The sequence below is a fragment of the Sorghum bicolor genome, chromosome 1 (assembly GCF_000003195.3).
Source record: "Sorghum bicolor cultivar BTx623 chromosome 1, Sorghum_bicolor_NCBIv3, whole genome shotgun sequence".
Lineage (NCBI taxonomy): Eukaryota > Viridiplantae > Streptophyta > Magnoliopsida > Poales > Poaceae > Sorghum > Sorghum bicolor.
The window spans coordinates 57,562,769-57,585,056 of NC_012870.2; the positions used below are offsets into that span (position 1 = coordinate 57,562,769).

General features: G+C 42.9%; 1 protein-coding gene across 6 annotated transcripts; it reads left to right on the forward strand.

Annotated features, from left to right (window-relative positions):
* On the forward strand, positions 956–18,007 carry LOC8058070 (palmitoyl-protein thioesterase 1). Of its 6 annotated transcripts, XM_021450190.1 has the most exons (13): positions 962–1,235; positions 1,335–1,419; positions 2,692–2,769; positions 10,335–10,386; positions 10,604–10,624; positions 10,705–10,758; positions 11,212–11,262; positions 11,447–11,509; positions 13,101–13,166; positions 13,290–13,328; positions 15,842–15,964; positions 17,241–17,333; positions 17,519–18,007. In XM_021450190.1, exons 1-13 carry the CDS (start codon positions 1,142–1,144, stop codon positions 17,702–17,704), a joined length of 1,005 nt encoding a protein of 334 aa, XP_021305865.1. In that variant the 5' UTR covers positions 962–1,141; the 3' UTR covers positions 17,705–18,007. The 6 variants fall into 6 exon arrangements, with proteins under 6 accessions (XP_021305885.1, XP_021305892.1, XP_021305868.1 ...); XM_021450210.1 differs by lacking the exon at positions 17,241–17,333 and having other exon boundaries at positions 956–1,235; XM_021450193.1 differs by lacking the exon at positions 10,604–10,624 and having other exon boundaries at positions 961–1,235.

Here is a 22,288-nt window from a genome sequence, read left to right on the forward strand (position 1 = left end):
TACCACATAAGAGTGTTGATTATCCATTGTTCCTAGTGAAATCAAAGCACTGGACGGTCTGACACACAACCCATACCCAATGAACGGTCTAGTGCACATGTTTTCTCCATCTACGACCTACACGTTCTAGCGCTACCGTAGGATTATTCAGTGTGTACATTGTCACCATTGTAAGACTACCCAATGCTCATGTTTTTGCTATCTGCGACCTAATACGCTTTTCATCATTGTTGTGAGATTGTTCGGCGCTTGCATTATTGCTGATGTCGAACTGTTTGGTGCTTGCATTTTTGACGATTTGCATTCCGCACATTTTCTAGTGCTATGATGTGTGAACACCTTTTGCACTTTAACAAAATGCATGTGCCCTTTGATATATTGATGTTGAGACAATAGGTTTAATGTTCTATTGTACTAATTGCAACAAGTATATTTTTATTGTAGAAGATTGGACAACTTGTGGTTGGAAGGTTTCAAGCATAGGTGATGTTTTTTGTTGCATAAAAGATGTTCGGTCATATGTTTGTGATAAACCAGTTTGCTAATTTAATTATTTCATTGTCCCTTTGTTATCACACTCTGCATATGAGCATATCAGCTTCCTTTTTTAGCAATTTATCATGATTAAAATCCCCACAAACTTGGAGAATAGGCAAAGCGTGACCTTCTCTTGCAAGCAACGTGGTTGATGTGTTGATCCCTTTTTTTTCTGAGAAGAATGTGTTGATCTAAAATGGAAGGGAAGGAACGTGGGTCCCGCCTTTCAGGCTCTGTAACGTGAGTGGTTCTGTACAGTATGGGCCCCGCGTGCCAGGCTTTGTTGGGCTGGGCCATTGCAATTTGCAAAAGTTTGCCCGCTCTCGCTCAGGCGTTAAGGCGTCATCAACGCCAAACACGCCAACTACCAGACCACTGGAGTACAGCCCAGCACAGAGCACACCAACCCGTCCACTGCTGACGTGCGGGCCCCACCAGACAACGGTACCCAACCGCCTCTCGCTCTCGCTTTGGTTCTCTCGCTCTGGGGAGAGAGCTCAGGAGAGACCCAAATCCCTTTTCCGCTCCGCCGGACTCCGAGAGAGGGCGGCGGGTGCGGGACGCGAAGGCGAAGCCCTAGCTCCCCTCCCTGCCGCGGACGCCGATGGACCCACCTCGCGCCGTCGCCGTTCTTCTCCTCGTACTCCTTCCCGTGCTCGCCCCGGTGGCCTCCGGCGTGCCCTTCGTCGTCCTGCACGGTTGGGGTTTCGCGTGCCTCGCTTCGATTCTGCTTATTTTGGTCTTAGATTAGGTTCGTTCCTTATGGTTGGCTGTGCCCGGGGTGCGTGTGCGTGCAGGGATTGGCGACGAGTGCGGCAACGATGGGCTGGCATCCTTCACCGAGATGCTTGGGGAGTGGTCCGGCTCCAAAGGTTACTGCATGTATGGCTTGTCTCTCTGAATTAGTGAATTATGTTGTTTTGATTTGGTTTTTTAGATACAAAGAGGGGGCCCGCGGTACGAGTTTTAGGATCTTCTGCGTTCCTATTTTTGTTTATTTATTTATTTTTGACCAAGAGGCTCTTGGTCCGACTTTTATATAGATCGAAAGGCACAAAGCTTAGACTAGATACAAAGAGGGGCCCGCGGTACGAGTTTTAGGATTTTCTGCGTTCCTATTTTTGTTTATTTATTTATTTTTGACCAAGAGGCTCTTGGTCCGACTTTTATATAGATCGAAAGGCACAAAGCTTAGACTATCTCCAACAATCGTCACCCAAAATACAAGACCCATTTGTCCTTTGGGTAGTGCTACAGGTAAAAGGTTCCATACCTATTTTTAGTCTTCTCCAACAACAAGACTTCAAAGACAACACTCTATGTAAATGAGTCTCGAGGAGAGAGGATACCCAAATTTGGGTTATGCCTCTCCTAATACCCAAAATGGGTCTTCTGTATGATACCCAAAATGGGTCTTCTGTATGAGTACTCTGTTGGAGGCTATAGGAGGCTATAGGTATTATGTTAGAGCAACTCCAATAGTTTGCTAAAATTCACTTGACAAATCTATAGTTTTGCCAAGTCTCAAAACCAAATGCCAAGTGAAAAAAGAAGCCTTCTCCAACAATTTGTTATTTGGGCTTGGCAAAAGAACTTGGCATCTAGGATTTTTGCCAAAATCACAAAATTGAGCCTCCAACAAGTTGGCAAAACTAGTTGGCAAATTGGATACACATAATGCCAAGTGATGGAGGACTTGGCATATTTGCCAAGTGAAGGGGAAATTTTGCCAAGCTCACAAATTTGCCAAATAGTTTTGTCAACTTGTTGGAGGCTGTTTTTTGTGGTTTTGGCAAAAATCTTAGGATGCCAAGTACTTTTATCAAACTGTTGGAGTTGCTGTTAGAGACCCATTTTAGGTTTGGGTTACCAAATGAGTCTCCTGTTGGAGACAGCCTTATGCTGGCAAAAACATGTACATGTTACATCAAAGGTACTTGGTACAGTGGCTACCAGAATCAGACATTGACTCACTCCGTCCGTTACAAAGAAAATAATACCCCTAAGTTTCCACAAAACAGGTTTTGTCGTGTTTTTAAGGAAATTTGGTTTAGGTTTTTACTTAGCTAGATCCAGGCTTATGTATTTGTAGACTAAAACGAGTGTTTGTGGAGACCCATTACATCGCACCAAATCACTTTTCTCTCATTTTAGACGGAAGAAAAAGAAGAAGAAGAAGAAGAAGCATGTGACACAAAACAGGAGGTCTGGGAGTCGGTTTCTAAAAACCAGGTGGAGTTTAGCAAAATCATACTTTTGGTTATCCACGTTTTCTGCTATCTAGACAAATGGAGTATTAAGTGGTTAGCCTCAAATCTTCTTTAACTAGATCTTGTTCTTGATAGAACATGTGATCCAAACAATCAACTTGGAAACTAAAACAGACTTAGTAGAACAGAGAAGAAAAAATGAAGCACACAGCTAAAAGAAGGCCAAGCTACAAGCCAGCAAAAGAACGATGCCAAATCGCCAATCACCATGCTACTAATGCCTCCTTCATCTTGATCATCTTATGCTCCACCTGTGCTTGATATGTTTTTTTCCCAAAGAAGCCTCCAGACCTGAAGAAAGGCATTCATCTTGATCATCTTAAGCTCCACCTGTGCTTGATATGCCTCCTTCCAAAGAAGCCTCCAGACCTGAAGAAAGGGAAGCACCTTGCGAAACCTTGGGGGATTTAACCAATGAGTTACTAAAAACCCAATCAACCATAGTTTTCCACAAGGACAAACGAACTCCAGCTAAGAGAAAATATTCCACTGACTCTCCTTCCTCCCTGCAGTTCCCATATGTTCTTCAGTGAAGTACTGGAGACCAACAGGGACATTAGCCCAATGGAAACTATCTCTGACTCAACACCAAGTTGTCACTGCCACTGGACATATGAAGAAACCATGGTCCAAACTTTCCTCCTCCCCACATAGATTCCTCTTTACCAGCTGATCAGCTGTTTGGATCTTATCATGCCAAATCATCCGCAAAAATATTTGAATTTCTGGTGGCAACTTGGTTTGCCCGGTATCAATATTTCTTTTATCAATCAATCCACCAAATGTGATCAATCCCGTACAAACATCTGGTAGAAAATTTCCCAGTTTCCAGATTACTTCATCTCACTAATCATTTAAACCCCTCCTCCAAGATGTCCTGCATTGTAGTCTACTCCACTCACTCTGCTTGTCCAAACCTCCTCCTGAAATTCAATTCCAGTTTCTTCTGTTTGCTTCTGCAACAGTAGAACTTTTCGGGCCTTCACATATACCAAAAGTTATGGGATAAGCAATTTTCAAAGAACATTCTCCCAAGTCCCACCCAAACATCATCCTACATCTGGTGCGTCTGTTGTGTTGTTAGAGAAGAGTAAATGGTGGTCGGGAATATAGACTTGATGTTGCTGGTATTGTGCTTTGGAATAAATGGCTTTTTTACCTGTTCATGTAGGAATTTCAGGGCATGTAGAGTGAATTTTGTTTTGTGGTAACGCTCTAGTGTCTAGAATTTATATATTGATTGTTTGTTTGTTTTGCATGTATACACCAATAAATATATGTTCCTAATTTAGGTATACGTGGGTTTCCATGTATAGATAAAAAAGAAACTAACTTATATTCTAACACATTTGTGTGGATTATTTGTTATTTTTATGTAGATAGTTTGTTATTTCCCTTGTACATTTATCATGACCAGGTGCTTTCATCTAAATACATTTTTTGTTTGGCTTTCTTTTTACAAGTATAAATAAACAAACTGTAGTGCTACATATATGCCAAGGAATCTCTTTAGATACATTTTGTTATGCGATGGACTCTTGCCTGGTTTTGTTTGTTATTTTTCTCTGCAATTTCAGGATGAATGTTTGGGGGTAATATATAAAAAATGTAATTTGAACTTTGTTGTTGTTAGCATTTAATATGACTCTGTAACTGTGCAGACGCCTTGGCACCTGTGTGCTGCGCCTGGGCACTTATGTGCCATAGTTATTAGCTACTTTCTCTAGATCCCAAGAGCTGGTTTCACACCTTGGCTCCTTGGTTACTCCCTCTATATATATATGTAATCCCTCCTTTGTAATCCAAGATTGATTCAATATATCTTTCTTCATGGTATCAAGAGACTAAACTTCCTCTGCCCTGCGCTGCTCCATGCGCGCTCCCTCTCCCCTTCCGGCGCTGCTTCACGCGCGCCCGTGCTGCCCTGCCCGCGCTGCATCCGTGCGCGCTCAGCTTTGCTCGCCATGTCCCTTCTCGGTGCTGACGACGCCACCGAGCGCGCCGCGCAGGAGGCCCGCGCGCAGGAGGCCCGCATCGCGCAGGAGGCCCGCACCGCTGCCCTCGCGACCGCGGAAGCAGCCGAACGCGAGGCCGCGGCCGCCCAGGCGGAAATCGACGCCGCCTCTGCTCGTCTTCGCTCCGCCTAGGCGCGTGCAGCCGCGGCCCGTGCTGCCGCTGCCCCTCCTCGCGACGATGTCTCCGTGCACGTCAGCGATGATGACTCTGAAGGCAGCGGCAGTGGCCTCGACGACGCCCTTCTTCAACAAGAGGCCAAAGTCATCCTCAACCTCCATGCTCAAGCAGTTTCGGTCCAGAACATCCGCACTCTGGTACCTCTGCTCCTCGACGTCACCTCGCCCTTCTATGCTCGCTGGAAGACGTCCTTCCTCAATGTCCTCGGCAAGTACTCACTGGAGTCCCATGTCCTCTCCAACGTCGTCACCCCTGGGTCTCCTTCCTGGGTCAGGATGAATTGCGTCGTCCGCACCTGGCTTCTCGATGCCATCTCCGACGACCTCGTCGACATCGTCTCCGAGTGTGGTGCCTCTGCCCGTACTATCTGGCTCGCAATCGAGTCCCAGTTCCTTGGGAATCGAACCACGCGCGCTCTGTATGCTGATCAAGAATTCCGCATTTTCTATCAAGGGGACCTCTCAGTCGACGACTACTGTCGCCAATTCAAGCGCAAAGCTGATGATCTTCGGGACCTTGGCCAGCCCATCTCTGAGGCGACCTTGGTTCTCAACATCATTCGGGGCCTGAGTGAACGGTTCACCGCCATCGGCATTCATTTGCGCCGCACCACTCCTCTCCCTACGTTTCTACAAGTACGGGATGAGCTCGCCTTGAGGAACTTACCATGGCCAAGACTCCTCCAGCCACTGCTCTCGCTGCCCTGGGAGGCTCTGGTGGCTCCAAGTCTGCTGCTCTTCCTCACCAACAGCAGCCACACCCGCCCCCGCAACTACAACAGCAGGGCGGTGGCGGCAACAACAACTATGGACACCCTCGCGGCAAACGTGGCGGTAGGCGCCATAACAGAGGTGGTGGCGGCGGTCAATCCGGAGTGGCTCCGGCTTCAGGGGCATGCCTGGCAACACCGGGGCTCCCCCTGCGGCTCCTACGACCAACTACTACAATCCGTGGACTGGGTCCATCTATATGTGGCCTGGTCCCCGGGCTCCTACTCCTCCTCATGCACCGGCGCCACCTACGCATCAGGCCTATGTTGCTGGTCCACCCGCCCAATGGGCTGGCCACTGGGGCGTCCCTCCTCTCGCCCCTGTCCCACCTCCACAATCTCCTCCACCTCCTGGTTGGGATCAGCAGGCCCTTGCAGCAAGCTTTGAGACTATGTCTCTCACTCAACCGCCACAGCGGGACTGGTACTTCGACACCGGTGCTACCAGCCACATGGCGTCCGACACTGGTATTCTCTCTTCCTTCTCCCCCCCTCCCGCTCATTCTCCCTCTTCTATTGTTGTTGGCAATGGCAATTTACTTCCTGTCACTGCCACCGGCACCACTCACCTTCCTTACAATTTTAATCTAAACAACGTCCTTGTTTCCCCCAATCTCATTAAAAACCTTGTTTCTGTCCGTCGTTTCACCACTGACAATAACTGTTCTGTGAAATTTGACCCTTTTGGTTGCTCTGTTAAGGATCTTCCCACACGGAGAGAGCTCGTCCGATGTAACAGCTCGGGACCCCTATACCCCCTACAGCTTCCGGCATCAGGATTCCTTGCAGCAACCTCCTCCACTCTTTGGCATCAACGTCTTGGACACCCTGGTCACGAAGCCTTGTCTAGATTAGCTTCTACTTCAGCTATTTCATGTAATAAAGGCTCTTGTGATACCCTGTGTCATGCGTGTCAACTCGGGCGCCATGTTCGCCTCCCCTTCCAGACTTCGTCATCACGTGCTACACACTCTTTCCAATTAATTCACTGTGATTTATGGACTTCACCTATTACTAGTGTTTTAGGACATCAGTACTACCTTGTCATTATTGATGATTTTTCTCACTATGTTTGGACTTTTCCCTTACGCAAAAAGTCTGACACCTTCCCCACTCTATCTGATTTCTTTGCCTATGTTCGCACTCAGTTTGGAGTTACTGTACAGGGCATTCAGTGCGACAATGGTCTTGAGTTCAACAACTCAAGTTCCCGAACTTTCTTTCTCGCTAACGGCATTCATCTACGCATGTCCTGTCCTTATACCTCGTCCCAGAATGGCAAGGCTGAACGCATGATCCGCACCATCAATGAGACTGTCCGTTGCCTCTTATTCCAGGCCAGCGTCCCTCCTCGCTTCTGGGCAGCAGCCCTTAGCACTGCCTCTTACTTACTCAACATTCTACCCACGAAAACGCTCAACTTCTCCACACCTCACCTCTCCCTTTTCGGCAAGCCACCATCCTATGTCCACTTGCGCGTTTTCGGGTGTAAGTGTTATCCTAACCTCACTGCCACAGCCACCAACAAACTTTCTCCTCGCTCCACCTTATGCGTTTTTCTTGGTTACTCCCCACATCACAAGGGCTATCTTTGCCTTGATCGCCACACCAATCGCATAATCATCTCTCGTCATGTTGTTTTTGACGAAACCTCCTTTCCTTTCTCGGAATCTCCCTCCTTCACTAGAGTTGACTATAATTTTTTAGATGACCCCTCTAACCCGGTGTATCTTCCCTTTCCATCGTCACCCTGTTCATTACCTGCAGGTTCCTCTGATGCTATGGCCACACCCCGAACAAGCTCTAACTGTGTCCAGAATTCCCTTGGTGCCGCCCAACTTGACAGGGCTGGGTCTCCAGAACCCCTCGCCGTGCCTACTGGGTTTTCTTCGCCCACCAGCACTCCTGTTCCTGCTCCATCAGTGCCTACCAGCACCCCTGTCCACGCCCCACAGCGTTTTGGCCAGGTTTATACGCGACGCGCTGCTGCTGCCCCTCCTCCTGATCGACGCTTCGGTCAGGTTTATAGCAGACGTCCCCACTAGCCTCCATCAGCGCCCGCACCACCACCTGCATCACCTCCCAACCCTCCTTCTGCTGCTCCCTCTCCACCACCAGCAGCACCAGCAGCACCACTTCCCAAAGGGGCTGTCCCAGTCAACCCCATATCCAATCAGCATACTATGATCACCAGGGCTAAGCGTGGCATCCACCTACCCGCCCTGTACCAGGCTGCACCGCTATCTCCGATTCCTCGGACTTACCGTACTGCCCTCACTGATCCCAATTGGCGTGCTGCCATGGAAGCAGAGCACTCCGCTCTTTTAGCCAACAAGACATGGGATTTAATCCCTCGGCCACCTCAGTGCAATGTGGTCACCGGCAAGTGGGTTTTCAAACACAAGTTTACAGCTGGTGGTTCTCTTGAGCGTTACAAAGCTCGTTGGGTTCTTCGGGGATTTACACAATGACCTGGAATTGATTTCTCTGAGACTTTCAGTCCTGTGGTTAAACCTGCTACAGTCCGCACTGTTCTGTCTTTGGCTCTCTCCCGTTCCTGGTCTATTCATCAACTGGATGTCAACAATGCTTTCCTGCAAGGAAATCTGTCTGAAACTGTTTACTGTGCCCAGCCTTCAGGCTTTGAGGACTCCACTCACCCAGATTATGTGTGCCGGCTCAATCGATCTCTCTACGGTCTTAAGCAGGCTCCCCGTGCCTGGTACAGCAGATTTGCCTCTCATCTTCTACAGCTGGGATTTGTTGAAGCCAAGACAGATGCCTCCTTATTTATCCATCATCACGGCAAGGAAATGGCATACCTTCTTCTCTATGTGGATGATATCATTTTGACAGCCTCCTCAGATGCTCTACTTTGGCGCCTCACTGATGCCCTTCAACAAGAATTCTCTATGAAGGACCTCGGTCCCCGTCATCATTTTCTTGGCATGGAGGTTCAGCGCTCCAGCAATGGGCTTTTCCTCTCTCAGCGCCAATATATGATTGACATCCTTGAGCGTGCTGGGATGGCTGCCTGCAAACCTTGCTCCACTCCCGTGGACCTTAACCCTAAGCTATCTGCTGATGGTGATCCCGTGGCTGACCCTACAGACTTCAGGAGTCTTGCAGGCGCTCTCCAATATCTCACCTTCACCCGACCGGATATTGCCTACGCTGTTCAGCAAGTCTGTCTTCATATGCATGATCCACGGGAACCCCACCTCTCTGCTCTCAAGCGTATCCTACGCTATATCAGTGGCACTCTTCATATGGGTCTCCACGTGCGTCCCTGTGCTCAGGACAACTTGGTGGTCTACTCAGACGCCGATTGGGCTGGCTGTCCGGACACTCGCCGTTCTACTTCAGGATATGCTGTTTTCTTGGGAGACAATCTGGTTTCTTGGTCCTCCAAACGCCAGCCCACTGTCTCTCGTTCCAGTGCCGAGGCTGAGTATCGCGTCGTCGCCAATGCAGTTGCTGAGGCCACTTGGATCCGTCAGTTGTTAACTGAGCTTCATGCTCCTCTACGCAAGACAACTCTGGTGTACTGCGACAATGTCAGCGCTATCTACATGTCCTCCAATCCTGTTCAACACCAACGCACCAAGCATGTGGAAATTGATCTTCACTTCGTGCGGGAACGGGTTGCCATCGGTGACGTTCGTGTTCTCCATGTTCCAACGACCTCGCAGTTCGCCGACGTCTTCACCAAGGGGCTGCCCTCCTCTGTCTTCACCGAGTTCCGCTCCAGTCTCAACGTTCGGCCTTCCGAAGCTTCGACTGCGGGGGCGTGTTAGCATTTAATATGACTCTGTAACTGTGCAGACGCCTTGGCATCTGTGTGCTGCGCCTGGGCACTTATGTGCCATAGTTATTAGCTACTTTCTCTAGATTCCAAGAGCTGGTTTCACACCTTGGCTCCTTGGTTACTCCCTCTCTATATATATATGTAATCCCTCCTTTGTAATCCAAGATTGATTCAATATATCTTCCTTCAGTTGTCTTTCCTAAAAAGAGAATCTCATTAGGATTATATTCCAATATTCTGTCGAAGCTGATGGAATGTATTGGAAAATTTACCATAACATGTTAAAACTGTTATGTTGGAAGATTGCTTTAGCTATGTATTTGTAATCCTAAATTCAATAATGAAAGTAATCCTGTATGCAATTTTACCAAAAGAAGTTTTTTTAATGCATTTTCATCAAAAGAAGTTGAAAACAGCTTTAGTGATAGGTCGTGTCTTCATGGCTGATCTGTAGAAGACAACAAATACCATATGTGAACTCTGTTTTCTATTTCGGTGTTTTATCTCACATTTGCCTTGATATTTAGTTGTTTACATCTGATCTGTTGTTAGTATTTAGTTTGCTTTGCCATTAATATCAAGTGATTACTATAGCATTGATGCCTCAACTTTCTTTATCTTTATATATAATATCTATTATCTAAAAGAAGACCTACAATGGGCACTGTGTCAATCCTTTGTTTTCCTTTTTTTTTTAAAAAAAAAAACTGATAGTGTGCTTGTTCTTGACTTTAATAATGGAAATTGTGTTGCTCAGTGAAATTGGAAGAGGAGCATGGGACTCTTGGTTGATGCCACTTCAAGAGCAGGTTTGTTTCTTACTTAGAGTTGTAACTGGATAAATTTTTTATGGTGTGTGTGGTGCATCTTTTTTTGTAGAGACGGGTGTGTTTGGGAGCAAGCTACAGCCTCTCCTTTGTACTTGGAGCAGGCATTTGCCTCTCCCTCTTTCTCTCTCTATCTCTCTCACCCAAAAAAATTGATAGATTTCCCCCCATTATACTCATATCTTACTTTCATCTATAGGCAAATACGGTTTGCAAGAAGGTGATGCAACATCTTCTGCTTTTCTCAATTGTACACCGAGTCATCAAGGTTCTGTACCATTTCTGGAATTTGTTTTCCAGGTCAAGAAAATGAAAGAGCTCAGTGAAGGTTACAATATAGTTGGCCTGTCTCAGGTATGTTTGTGGTGCTGTGCTATTTGTGATTCACGACAATAATTTCAAATGTCATCTATTCTTGATGTACTTTTCTGCTGCTCCTGTCTCTTTATTTTAATTCTGTTTCTGGGAAATGCAAATTTCTTCACTGTCTTGGTTGACGCAAAGCTATGAAATCTAGATAATTAAATAAGAAGTGTTACTACCAATAAGAGGTTTTCAGGCATCATAACTGACTTGTAGTAATGCTGTCTGTGAACTTCTTGTAACTATTTGTAAAAACTATTGGACAAAACCGCTTTAGTTCACATAAGTTTGGAGTGTGCTCTGAGAATTGGCTTGTTAGTTTAGCAGGAAGTTTCACTGATTGCTGATTTGCTGTTATACTCTCGCTAGATTCTGAGGTTATTAATGCTGACTGGGGTTTGGGAGTTATATTTTCTGACCCTATCCCATCTATTCCTTTTGTAGGGGAACTTAATTGGCAGGGCTGTAATTGAGTACTGTGATGGTGGACCTCTGGTGAGCTGATTTTTGTTCTTTGCTTCCTGTTATTTATCAACAACTGAGCTAACTTGCTTATCTGTTAATATGTTTCACTAGAATATGTGTGGTACCTGTTACTGTTGTTCTTGTTATTCCAACTGATGATTGATCCCTTCGTGGTCTGTATACTCTACTTGTTTTAACTTCCTTTTTGGGATAGGTCAAGAATTTCATATCAATTGGGGGTCCTCATGCTGGTACAGCTTCAGTGCCACTTTGTGGTGTAAGCTTGCTCCATTCTTTCCAATTTATCCTTCTTTTTAGATCATTGTTCTAACAGTAGCAATCTGAGTTTGCAGTACCATCAGATATAAATGAGAGATTTTTTTCCATGTGCAGTGAGTATGTGCTATGATAAATTTATTAACCAATGTATACTTACAATTCATTAACCAATGTATTGATATAAACAATGAGTAAATTATGCTTGCTAGGTTGCTGTTAGTAGGCACCGCATGATGCAACACTTAACTGCACTCAGTCTGGTCCAGGATTAATATTTTAGCTCTACATACATAGAACAAGGAGTTCATGCATTAGTTTTTCACATATTTACTTGTAGTGACTGCATACCTGTTTATCAAATGCTATAGTAATTGACATTTTATGGGTGCATTTCCATGGGAAAACTTCTTGATGCCTTGGCTAAATGACAAACTACATAAAACAAGTAATGGGGAGATATAACTGAATAAGATGAGGAGCATAAGGAATCAACTAGCAGAAATGTAATCGAGAAATAGCTGAATAAGATGACAACCTACATCAAGAAACAACTGTCATCTTATTCAGTTAAAACAATGGCCCAGTCCTGGGAGGAGCTATAACTGAATAAGATGAATTCACAAGCATGGAATCAAGAAATCCTACTTCTCTCATGCAACATCCAATTGATACAACCACACAAATTAATGCCTAGGCTAAATGAAGTGAGAGTCTAGGATCAATAAATGCTAAGTAACAGAGTACTCCCTCCATACCCGTAAAGAAACTCGTTTTGGACAAGGTTTGGATCAAACATTGAGAATATAAATCATGAATAACTTTTAAGTTGTTGAGTTTGAAAATGTGAAAACCATATGAATAGATTTGTCTTGAAAAATACTTTCATAAAATAATATACCACTTTTTGATAAATATTTTTATAAGAACAAGGAGTCAAAGTTAGGTTTTGGAGACCGTGTCATTGTCCTAAGCAACTTTCTTTACGGGTATGGAGGGAGTATGCATCTAATGAAATTATTGTGCATTAAAATTCTTGATCATTGGAGTTAGCACTTGCATTGCCATATCTCTGATGCCACCAGCCTTCATTAATGCAGTCCCAATTTTCTACAACCGACCACCCTCGACTCTCATCTTAATGCTATCAAAATTTCAACTTGATCAGGAGCTTCTCCCCCATGCATAGCTAGGAGCAATTGCTACCGGTGAGAAAAACCACCAAAGCTACCTGTCAGTCACTGTGATTGGTGTTCTCTCTGCTTGACCTTGTCAGGGCATGTCAATGATGTATCAACAACTTCAAAAGCAGTCTTTGGTAGACGGTAGTTTTGATTGGTACAGTCACAAGAAGAATAAATTAAGTGGCATTAAAGTGAACCTATCAAGTTGAGTGGTATCATCTAAAGAATGTGTATCTGCCTATAGTATAGAATCATTTTTCCCAAAATATTTTCTACCTAGTATTAATAATGCAGTTTCTGGTACTGAGGTGAATTTTGAAATCAGCATTGTTTACATATTGTCATTGTTGTTGTTGTTGTTGTTGTTGTTGTTGTTCTGCTACTGAACTTTTTCTCCTTTCTTTGCAGTCTGGGTTTGTCTGTATTCTTATTGATGATCTGATTAAATCAGAGATATATTCAGATTATGTGCAGGTTTGTATAGCTCGTGCTGCAATGTCACAGTTTTTGTACTGCAGTAGTGCAGTTATTATTGTAAGACATTAGACAGCCTTTTCTGTGCAGTAAGTAAATTAATTGAGGGTTGTGAAATTACAGGCACATCTTGCCCCTAGTGGCTACCTAAAGATACCCACTGTGAGTGTTCTTCCTTTTCCCCCCTTCCATTTCTTGGCATGGTATAGAGTGTGCTCTAGGGTTTGTCCAATATATTTGTGAAATCAGTTGGAACGGCTTAGCCTCCTTGTCACCATGTACTGTCATTATATAGTGTAGTCTGATACCTAGTCTTAGGAGGTTACATCATGAACTCGTGCAAGAGTTTTGTGTCTATGGATCCTATACGGACTAGAGTACTTGATAGTTACAAATAGTATTTCAACAATAGTTACCTTTTGGTGTATCCTGCAGTGGTTGTTTGCTAGTAGAGTTCTTTTTTTCTCAAACACAGAGAGCTGCATATTATTGCATGAATAGAAGAATATAGTGTTACAACACCCGCATCGACACACCCCATTTAAAGATTAATTACATCTGCGCCTGTTAGAAGAACTAATTAACAACCCGACCTAGAAGCTTAACAACCTGAGTTAGTGGTAGAGATGATGAGTACATGACACCTAGTGATACGATCATTGAATATAAGGTGAGCTCTTTCCTATGTTTGCATAACTATATCCAGGGCCATGCCGGCAAAAGTTAAGGCTCTGTTCTAAACGCTAAAATAGGCTCTAATAGTCTACAAAAATAGAATGATATCATATATAAAATTCTATAACACCAACCTGTAGTATTGTGTAATGGCTAAGTTTATATAAAATATTAGCAATATTTGTATCTCCTAATAAATTTATCATAAGAATAGATTTAACGATCTATTTAATGATATGAATTAGATATTATAAATATCAATACTTTATTTATATATTTAGTCTATGTTTGATTTCTCAAAAAGTGAGAATAACAGATAAAAAGGAACAGAGGGAGTATAGTTTGGCACTTGCCAATACAACACCTTCTCAATACTTTGCGTAGTTTGGACTTTGATATTAGCAGTGGAGTACTAGACTCAAGATTCCCTAGCTACCTAGTGAAGATGTGACTCAGCGAGTTGGATCGGAACGGAGTTGTCAAAAGGATGGACAAACAATATAGATGAAGTCAAATAAAAGTAACATAACAATTTCTAGAGTTGACATGGGGATTATGAACTATGTGTAGAAAAGTTAAACACAAAATATTGATTACTGATCACTGATTAGCTACGTATAAAAATATTATTGATTAGCTATATTTTTGAGGCCCCTACAAATTTTGGGCCCTGTACTGTCGCACGCCCTCGTGCACGCCCTAACTATATCAATAAGAATTTGTTGCTACCTAATGTTGATACTTTCAATGTTATTAGGAACAAAGGTGATGATGATGTGCACTTTGGAAAAACACTTTCTATGGCCTGTACAACTAATGGGCCATAGATACGCCATGCGCAAGACCCATTTTGGAGTACAAGGTCATTGAAACCCAACATTCGGTTCACTTCGCCGGTAGCCTAAGAGTACTATATTGGGAAGGCCATAACTCTTCCATGTAGAGTGCAATTGAGGCCCATGAATACTTGATGGTTCAAATGAATCTGGTCCCACCTCAATATCATGTCGGCAAAACCTACAAATCATCACGACATGTTGGTGTTGTTTTTGCCACATGCCACATCACCTTTTATGGGACCTTGGGGCTTGTAATCACCTTGGGACCTAGCCCAAGTTAGAGCACGCCCCACTAGGACGTCCATAGCCATTGGCCATCTCCTTAGAAGACCAACTTAGGCATCCAAGCCAAGTGTTGAAGTCCACCTTGGACTCTAGGAGTAGCCCACACTTGTCGCCCAAGTCACATACAAACTCTTTTTTTTCGATATTCTACATATACACGAAAAGCTAAGGAGATAGTTTTCCAATAGCACCAGTTCTTACGAGTCAACAAAAATCGTTGAAACAAGTGGACGTACAGAATCTATAAGGGTGCTGCATTACCATTTTTTGGGTCGTTGGCCATGTATAGTGTCGGGGTCCATTAAGATGCGTCTAGGGGTCCTTGTCCCCTAACACTATATATTTAGTAACCGTCATCTAAGTTTGGGTTTGTGTTTTGCTTTGATTAATGTGTCACAGTTCATTGGTTTGTGCAACTCTAACTTGTGAGCTTAATCACATCAAAAGTTTACAGACTGTGTTCTTTCTTGTTCTTATGTTCTTGATTCACAGACAGAGACTCTGAACCGTGTGCTTGAACTTGGACACCGTAGTAATGTGGTGCCTTGGGACAAGGCAACGGAATAAAGGAACTGGGGTTTAAGTTCTTGAGTGATTAACCCAAGGACTACAATCTGAATATAGTCTCCCTCTCCTGTACATAACTAACTCAAACAATAGCCACTAGAACTTGGTGTGTCCCTTCGGGTCTCTTGTCCAGTTTGGCGATGGTGCTTTTGTTATGTACGACTAAGCATGACACCTTGCAAAACCTTTATGCCTCATTTCATGAATCCTAAAGTTTCACATCCAAAACTAGATGTTTTTACCATGTTTCTCTAAAGTAAATTGTAGCTATTTTTTATTTACACGGTGGTATGTTTGATTGTTGTTCAGGATATGGAAGATTATTTAAAGGGTTGCAGATTTCTTCCAAAGCTTAACAATGAGATCCCAAGTGCAAGAAATACTACCTATAAAGAAAGATTCAGCAGCTTGGAAAACTTGGTACTGATCATGGTAAGTTTGAACTTATAAAATGTTGCATTTTCTGGGTCCTTATATTCCATAGCGTAGCATGTGCCGAGTTGGCAATTACAGCCTAGTCCTTCAGCTAATGCAGTAAACAAAGGAAAACATAGTTGTTCCTGTTAGCCTCAGAAACCAAAACAAACAAAGCTACCATATGCAGATGTGCGCATGCTAATTGAACAAAGATTGGTTCATTTAAGCTGGCTTATCTCATATACAGTTTTATGATTTACATGTACCATTGTAAAGCTCTTTATTAATATATCCTGGACCAAATGCATGTCTCATGAGATAATTCTTTACATGTATATACAAAAGGCTCTAATATCTATATCTATATCTATATCTATATCTATATCTATATCTATATCTATATCTATATCTATATCTATATCTATATCTATATCTATATCTATATCTATATCTATATCTATATCTATATCTATATCTATATCTATATCTATATCTATATCTATATCTATATCTATATCTATATCTATATCTATATCTATATCTATATCTATATCTATATCTATATCTATATCTATATCTATATCTATATCTATATCTATATCTATATCTATATCTATATCTATATCTATATCTATATCTATATCTATATCTATATCTATATCTATATCTATATCTATATCTATATCTATATCTATATCTATATCTATATCTATATCTCTTATATTTTTCAAACCACACTACAAGTTATATCTCAACATGCAAGCCATCCACATCATTTTTCACTAACTATCCATATCATCTCCCACTAATGCCACATCAGCCCACAAACTTTCAACCTATTAATACAAGCCATCCACATCGCCTCCACTAAGTGCAATTACTATTTTCAACATATAAGAAATATAGAAGGCATGCATATATTGTTATTTGTTTTGTCGGTCCATCATATTATGTTCGATCTAGTTCTTTTAATTTTCTATTGAATTCTTACATTGCCATGCCCTGATTTTGACAAGAATCTATACAAGAACATGTAGGTCAAACTCATACATGCAACGATTTTATTTTTGAGAAAGTCTCGTAGTAGCGCGGGGTATGCTTCTAGTTTTGTATAAACACCAAGCATCTACTATAACATGGCTTCTTTGTTTAATCGTTATAAATAATCTATCAATAATAGACACAGCTAACACATGCATGTTCTCAAACTTCTCTCTGTCTTGTGTATTCCAAATTTTGAGATGCTTCTGCTGAAGGTTGCTAAAATTATTATCCTTTTAAACTGCTCCAGTTTGAGGATGATGCAGTATTAATACCTCGGGAAACAGCATGGTTTGGTTATTACCCTGATGGAGCCTTTAGCCCAGTTCTGCCCCCTCAAGAGGTGATTGTTCCTCCTTATACCGTCATGAGTTAGGCGTAGCTTGCTTTCTTTGGTTAACTCGTACTAGTGCAGTGGTGCATAAAATGGCGTAGATTATTCTCATTGCGATGTTCTGGCAATTTTATTTTGTGTCTCACTCTGTGACTCTCATACTAAGAAAACGCATTCGCTCACCGTGTGCATAGACGAAGCTGTATACGGAAGATTGGATTGGCTTGAGGACCCTGGACGAGGCTGGGCGCGTTAAATTCGTGTCTGTGCCTGGAGGTCACCTGCGTATCTCCAGAAGCGACATGAAGAAGTACATCGTGCCTTACTTGACGCCGGAGGCGTCATCCAAGCAGAGCGTACACCGGATGCTGTCGCTTTGAGCGAGCCACGTGCGTATCTAGCAAGGTCTGTATCGATGGCCACTCTGCCCTGACACGTGGACCCTGTGTTGACGCCTTGTAAATACGCTGAACATGAAGGGAGGAAATGAAAGCGCGGGAAAGAGTGGATCCGATTATCCGAACTCAGTGTTTGGTCGTTTCCGTTTCCTGTCTGACAAGCAAATATGTCTACGCCGTTGCAACGTGACGTATAATTTATTGATTTGTAGCTTAGAGATTTATTTAGGATATATAAATTGTGTTTGTGCCCTCTAGCTAATGGCACTTAGATAACCGATTAAACTTTAGACTTCCTTTTTTAATAGTATGGCTATCTATCCTAAACCCGACCATGCACTCTATTGTGTCTTGGTCGATGAAAATAAAAACCCCTAACATATACCTTTGCCTTCAGGCTTGTTTCCATCATTCCATCTTCTCCAAGTGTGAGCTTGCTCCAATTGGTTTATTATCCTTCATCCATCCCCAAGCCTTGCTCACCACCTCGGTGTGGAACTAACCTAGCTCAACACTTAGCAAAACTGCAAAAGGTTAGTCCACTAGTTGTCTCAATTACCAAAACCAAACATAGTGCTTTCAAATATGCTTAATTAACCTTGGGGATGTATTGAGATGCATAGCTAGGATTACTAAGGCTATTTATGTAATCCAAGGTCCATTATAGGACGATAATATGGTCTAAGTGGAATAATTTGGGAGGTTACTCACACTTCCACGTAAAACCTAACAAAACATGGTAAAATTCCTTCAAGTTTCCAAAAACAAAACTAATACGAGATTGAGACAAAAACTCTAGTTTGATGTGCATGTGTGAATGCACTGACACATCATGTGATGCACTCTCATACTCTTTACTTGTGGAGCCCACATCTATCCCTCTCTCTCGCGCACATGCGCACGCACACACACACACACGAAAACCATTACCTCTCTCACCCTTTATCTTGGACCATCGAGCAAAAATAGCCTTATCTTCCTCCCTCGTCCCCCCCATGTCCTCTCAAATTTGGTAGAATGGAAACTTTGAGAGGTTGATTGTCTTCTCCATCACCATCAAGGTGTCATGGTCGCTCTCTCTATATATGGCAAAAGGGTAGAGAAGGTGGGTGGTGATAGCATATCCACCGCCACTACCATTGAGTAGGTAAGTGTTGACAGTGGATAGCGTCAACATTTTATAGTGCAATAAACATGAGAAATGATCAATATACATGAAAATAGAGAAGTCTAGGTTTTATTTGACAAATTCCATGAGTTTTGGTGATTTCATATTTTTAGCAGGGTTATTCTAGAAAAGAGGGAACGAGGGTTGAATTGCATAAAAAATACAAAACTTTTAACCGTGACAAAAAGTACTTCTTCGGACTTAGGAAGACACCAGAGCGAAGTAGGGCTCCGGAGCCTTTTGGAGGCCACCGACCGACGTCAGGCCCCTCTGTCGACCGGTACCCCATGTGGGCCCCACCTGTCAGCTTCCAGACACTTCCTCCACCGACTTTAAGGATCAATCTTAGCCCTACATCAAGCCAGTTTGATCCAATGATTCACATGTATCCCACCGGACTATATATATGGAGCCTGACCCCATCCCTGAGGCTCCCATCAAGTCTTTTGGAGATCAAGCCATCTAGAGCCAGAAACCCTAGTTCCTTAGAGTTTCTCTAGTTTATAGTGATAGCCTAGTTAAACTAGATCTAGAGGGAGTCAACTAGCTTGGATTCCCGATGTTGTCAAGAGCATGGAGATTTGGTACTAGTCTTGTGCTCTCCTCTCTCATTGTAATATTCATCATTGTGTGTTTATTATCGTGTTATGGCAACATTAATCTTCATCTTATTTAGGATCTTGATTGCAATGTTCATTGTTCACAAATGATTATATATCTAGCATAGTTACTTTATTATTATCGAGTTCTTGCATATGCTCGTATAGAATTTATCCTAAGGATCCTTGGGTAGATGATTTGCATTATGTAGGCGTGGTGTTTAGATATATTGCATATCTGTGAGTGCTCCTTGATGTGTCGAGATGTATGATAGATCGCAAAGGTGACTTTTACAGCTTCATTGAGTCCTTTGTAGTTCATCCTCCGCACATAGGTTTATGTAGAGCGTGGTCGCAATGGGGGTGACAGTTGCGTCTTAATATCCTCCTTAGTTGATATGCTCCTTATGTTTGAATAATGACATAGTAGTAATGTTAGCAATATTGTTAGATGTAATTTCACTTTGCACTAATTAGAGTATTCATTGACATGTGACTAAAGAACTACACTAGGAATTCTCTCTCTAGTAGCTAGAATGCTCTGAGTGAATCTATTACTTATATTGATGACTGATCATTACTTATCATATATATCTTTATCATGTGACTTATCCCTGTTATGAGTAGAGTACATGATATTGGTCTTATCTCTCATTTGTCATACATATATAGTTATTAATACTATAGATTTCCTGTTTAGCTAGACATTCCCAGTGGTATAAATATAAATCGATAACCTAGTAATACTCTAGGTAAAATGTTACAATGGTATAATTATATGTCCGCTTGTAGAACCAGTTTTATTTTTATATTCATTCTTATTATTTCTGCCTAGTCACATAAAATGATAGATTACTTTATAGTGCCAATATACATCTCTAGCTATATAATTAGGGATGACAATCTAGTTCAAAGCTTAGGGGTGTAGGTATGTGACCGGTGACTAGTATGCTAAATGCAAGTTAATTTATTACTATGCATTTACTGTTGTTATTTTAATAACATTAGTACAGTAAGACATCATTGCCCTCTCCTCCTTCCCCTTCTTTTAATTCCTTTCCTTTTTCTTCTTCTTTTCTCTCTTTCCCTTTTAGACCTAATCAAGGGGAAACTTGGCGACAATGGTGGCATTTTCCAATACCATTAGGGTGGCCATAGCGCATCAACATTCGCTACCATCAGTGGTAGATTTAGACACGAGGCAAAGAAGGGGCCAATTAGCCTTAGATGTTGCTACAAGATTTGGATCTGCCCACTACACATAAGCCACCAGCAGCTGCAAGATCCTAGCCTCTTAGCGGTTTAGGTCTTTATGGGAAATGGCTAGGTACTAGCGAAATATTAGAAATTTACTACTGCCAGTCTGGTGCGTACCAAAGATGAACAAGAGAAGCGGAGGAGGCAAGGAGCGAGTGATACCAAGATATGTTGTTGTTTGCCTATGGTGGAGGTGGTTCAATGGGGCTAGGACTTTTTTGGCTTCTTAATTAGATAGTATCAAGCTCATATTTTATGAGGATTATTAATTTCCTTAGGATGAACCTAGGCCACAACTCCCTCTGCCTCCCCTATCCCCCAAGTCACCAAGAAAGAGTTGCCATCTCCATCTCCTTACCCTCCTTTTCCTTCATTTCCTTTTCCTCCCTTATCTTTCGCTTTTAGATATGTGAAGGGTCGAGATGGCGGACTAGAGGGGGGGTGAATAGTCCTTTCTTAAACTTAACGCGTCGGCTAACCGAAACAAATGCGGAATTAAAACTATCGATCTAGCCAAGACTACACCCCTCTATCTAAGTTCTCTAGCACCTTGAAAAGATCCTAAACAAGCAAGCAAGATGCTACCTTAGCATGAGCTCACCTAACCAATTCTAGGAGCAAAGTCACACAAACCTATGCCACTAGTACTTTGCAAACCAGAGAGCTCCTACACAACTAGTAAGCAAAAGCACAAAGCTCCTAAGCTCACTAGCAAAGCTCAATAACAAGGCAACCAATGCCAAATTAAAGAGCGCAAGTTACTTAGCTACACAAACTAAGCAAAGTGACTAACAAGGTTACACAAACCAAATTAGTCACGCAAGGGAACTACTTCTAGCTACACAAGCAAGAAGGTAACTAGAAAGCTACACAAGCTAACTAATTACAAGAGCAACTACACAAGCACAAGTATATGAAAGTAAGAACAAGCTTGTGTTAGAGACTTGCAAACCAACGGGAAGAACAATGTTGACATGATAATTTTCTCCCGAGGTTCACTTGGTTGCCACCAAGCTACGTCCCCGTTGAGACAAGCTCCAAGGTTGCCGCCGGTCCTCTTGCTAGTGGTGACCCGCAAGTCACACTCTCCCACGTGGAGTGCTTACCACAAGCTCTAGCACTTGACCCGGCCGTACCACTTGTCGCTCTTCACGTCTCGCTCAACTAGAGTTTCTCTTCGCGATCCCCGCGGGGTGAGCACCATACCCCTCACAATCTCTTCTCCGGAGCACCGCACAATCTCCTTGCGTGCTTCGACGAAGTCACAAGCCACCAAGCCGTCTAGGAGGTGGCAACCTCCAAGAGTAACAAGCACCACCGGCTTGCAACACGAACACCTAGTGCCACTCTATGCAATCTCTCAATGCAACGCACTAGAATCACTCACTCGCTATTGATTCGCACTCTTGCAAGCACAAGTGAGTTAGAGGCTTTCCTAGCACTTCCCAAGCATGGACACTAAGTTCCAAGGGTGCTCAGCGCCAGCCAAGGCCGGCCACCACTTCTATTTATAGCCCTAAGGGCTAAACTAGCCGTTGCCCC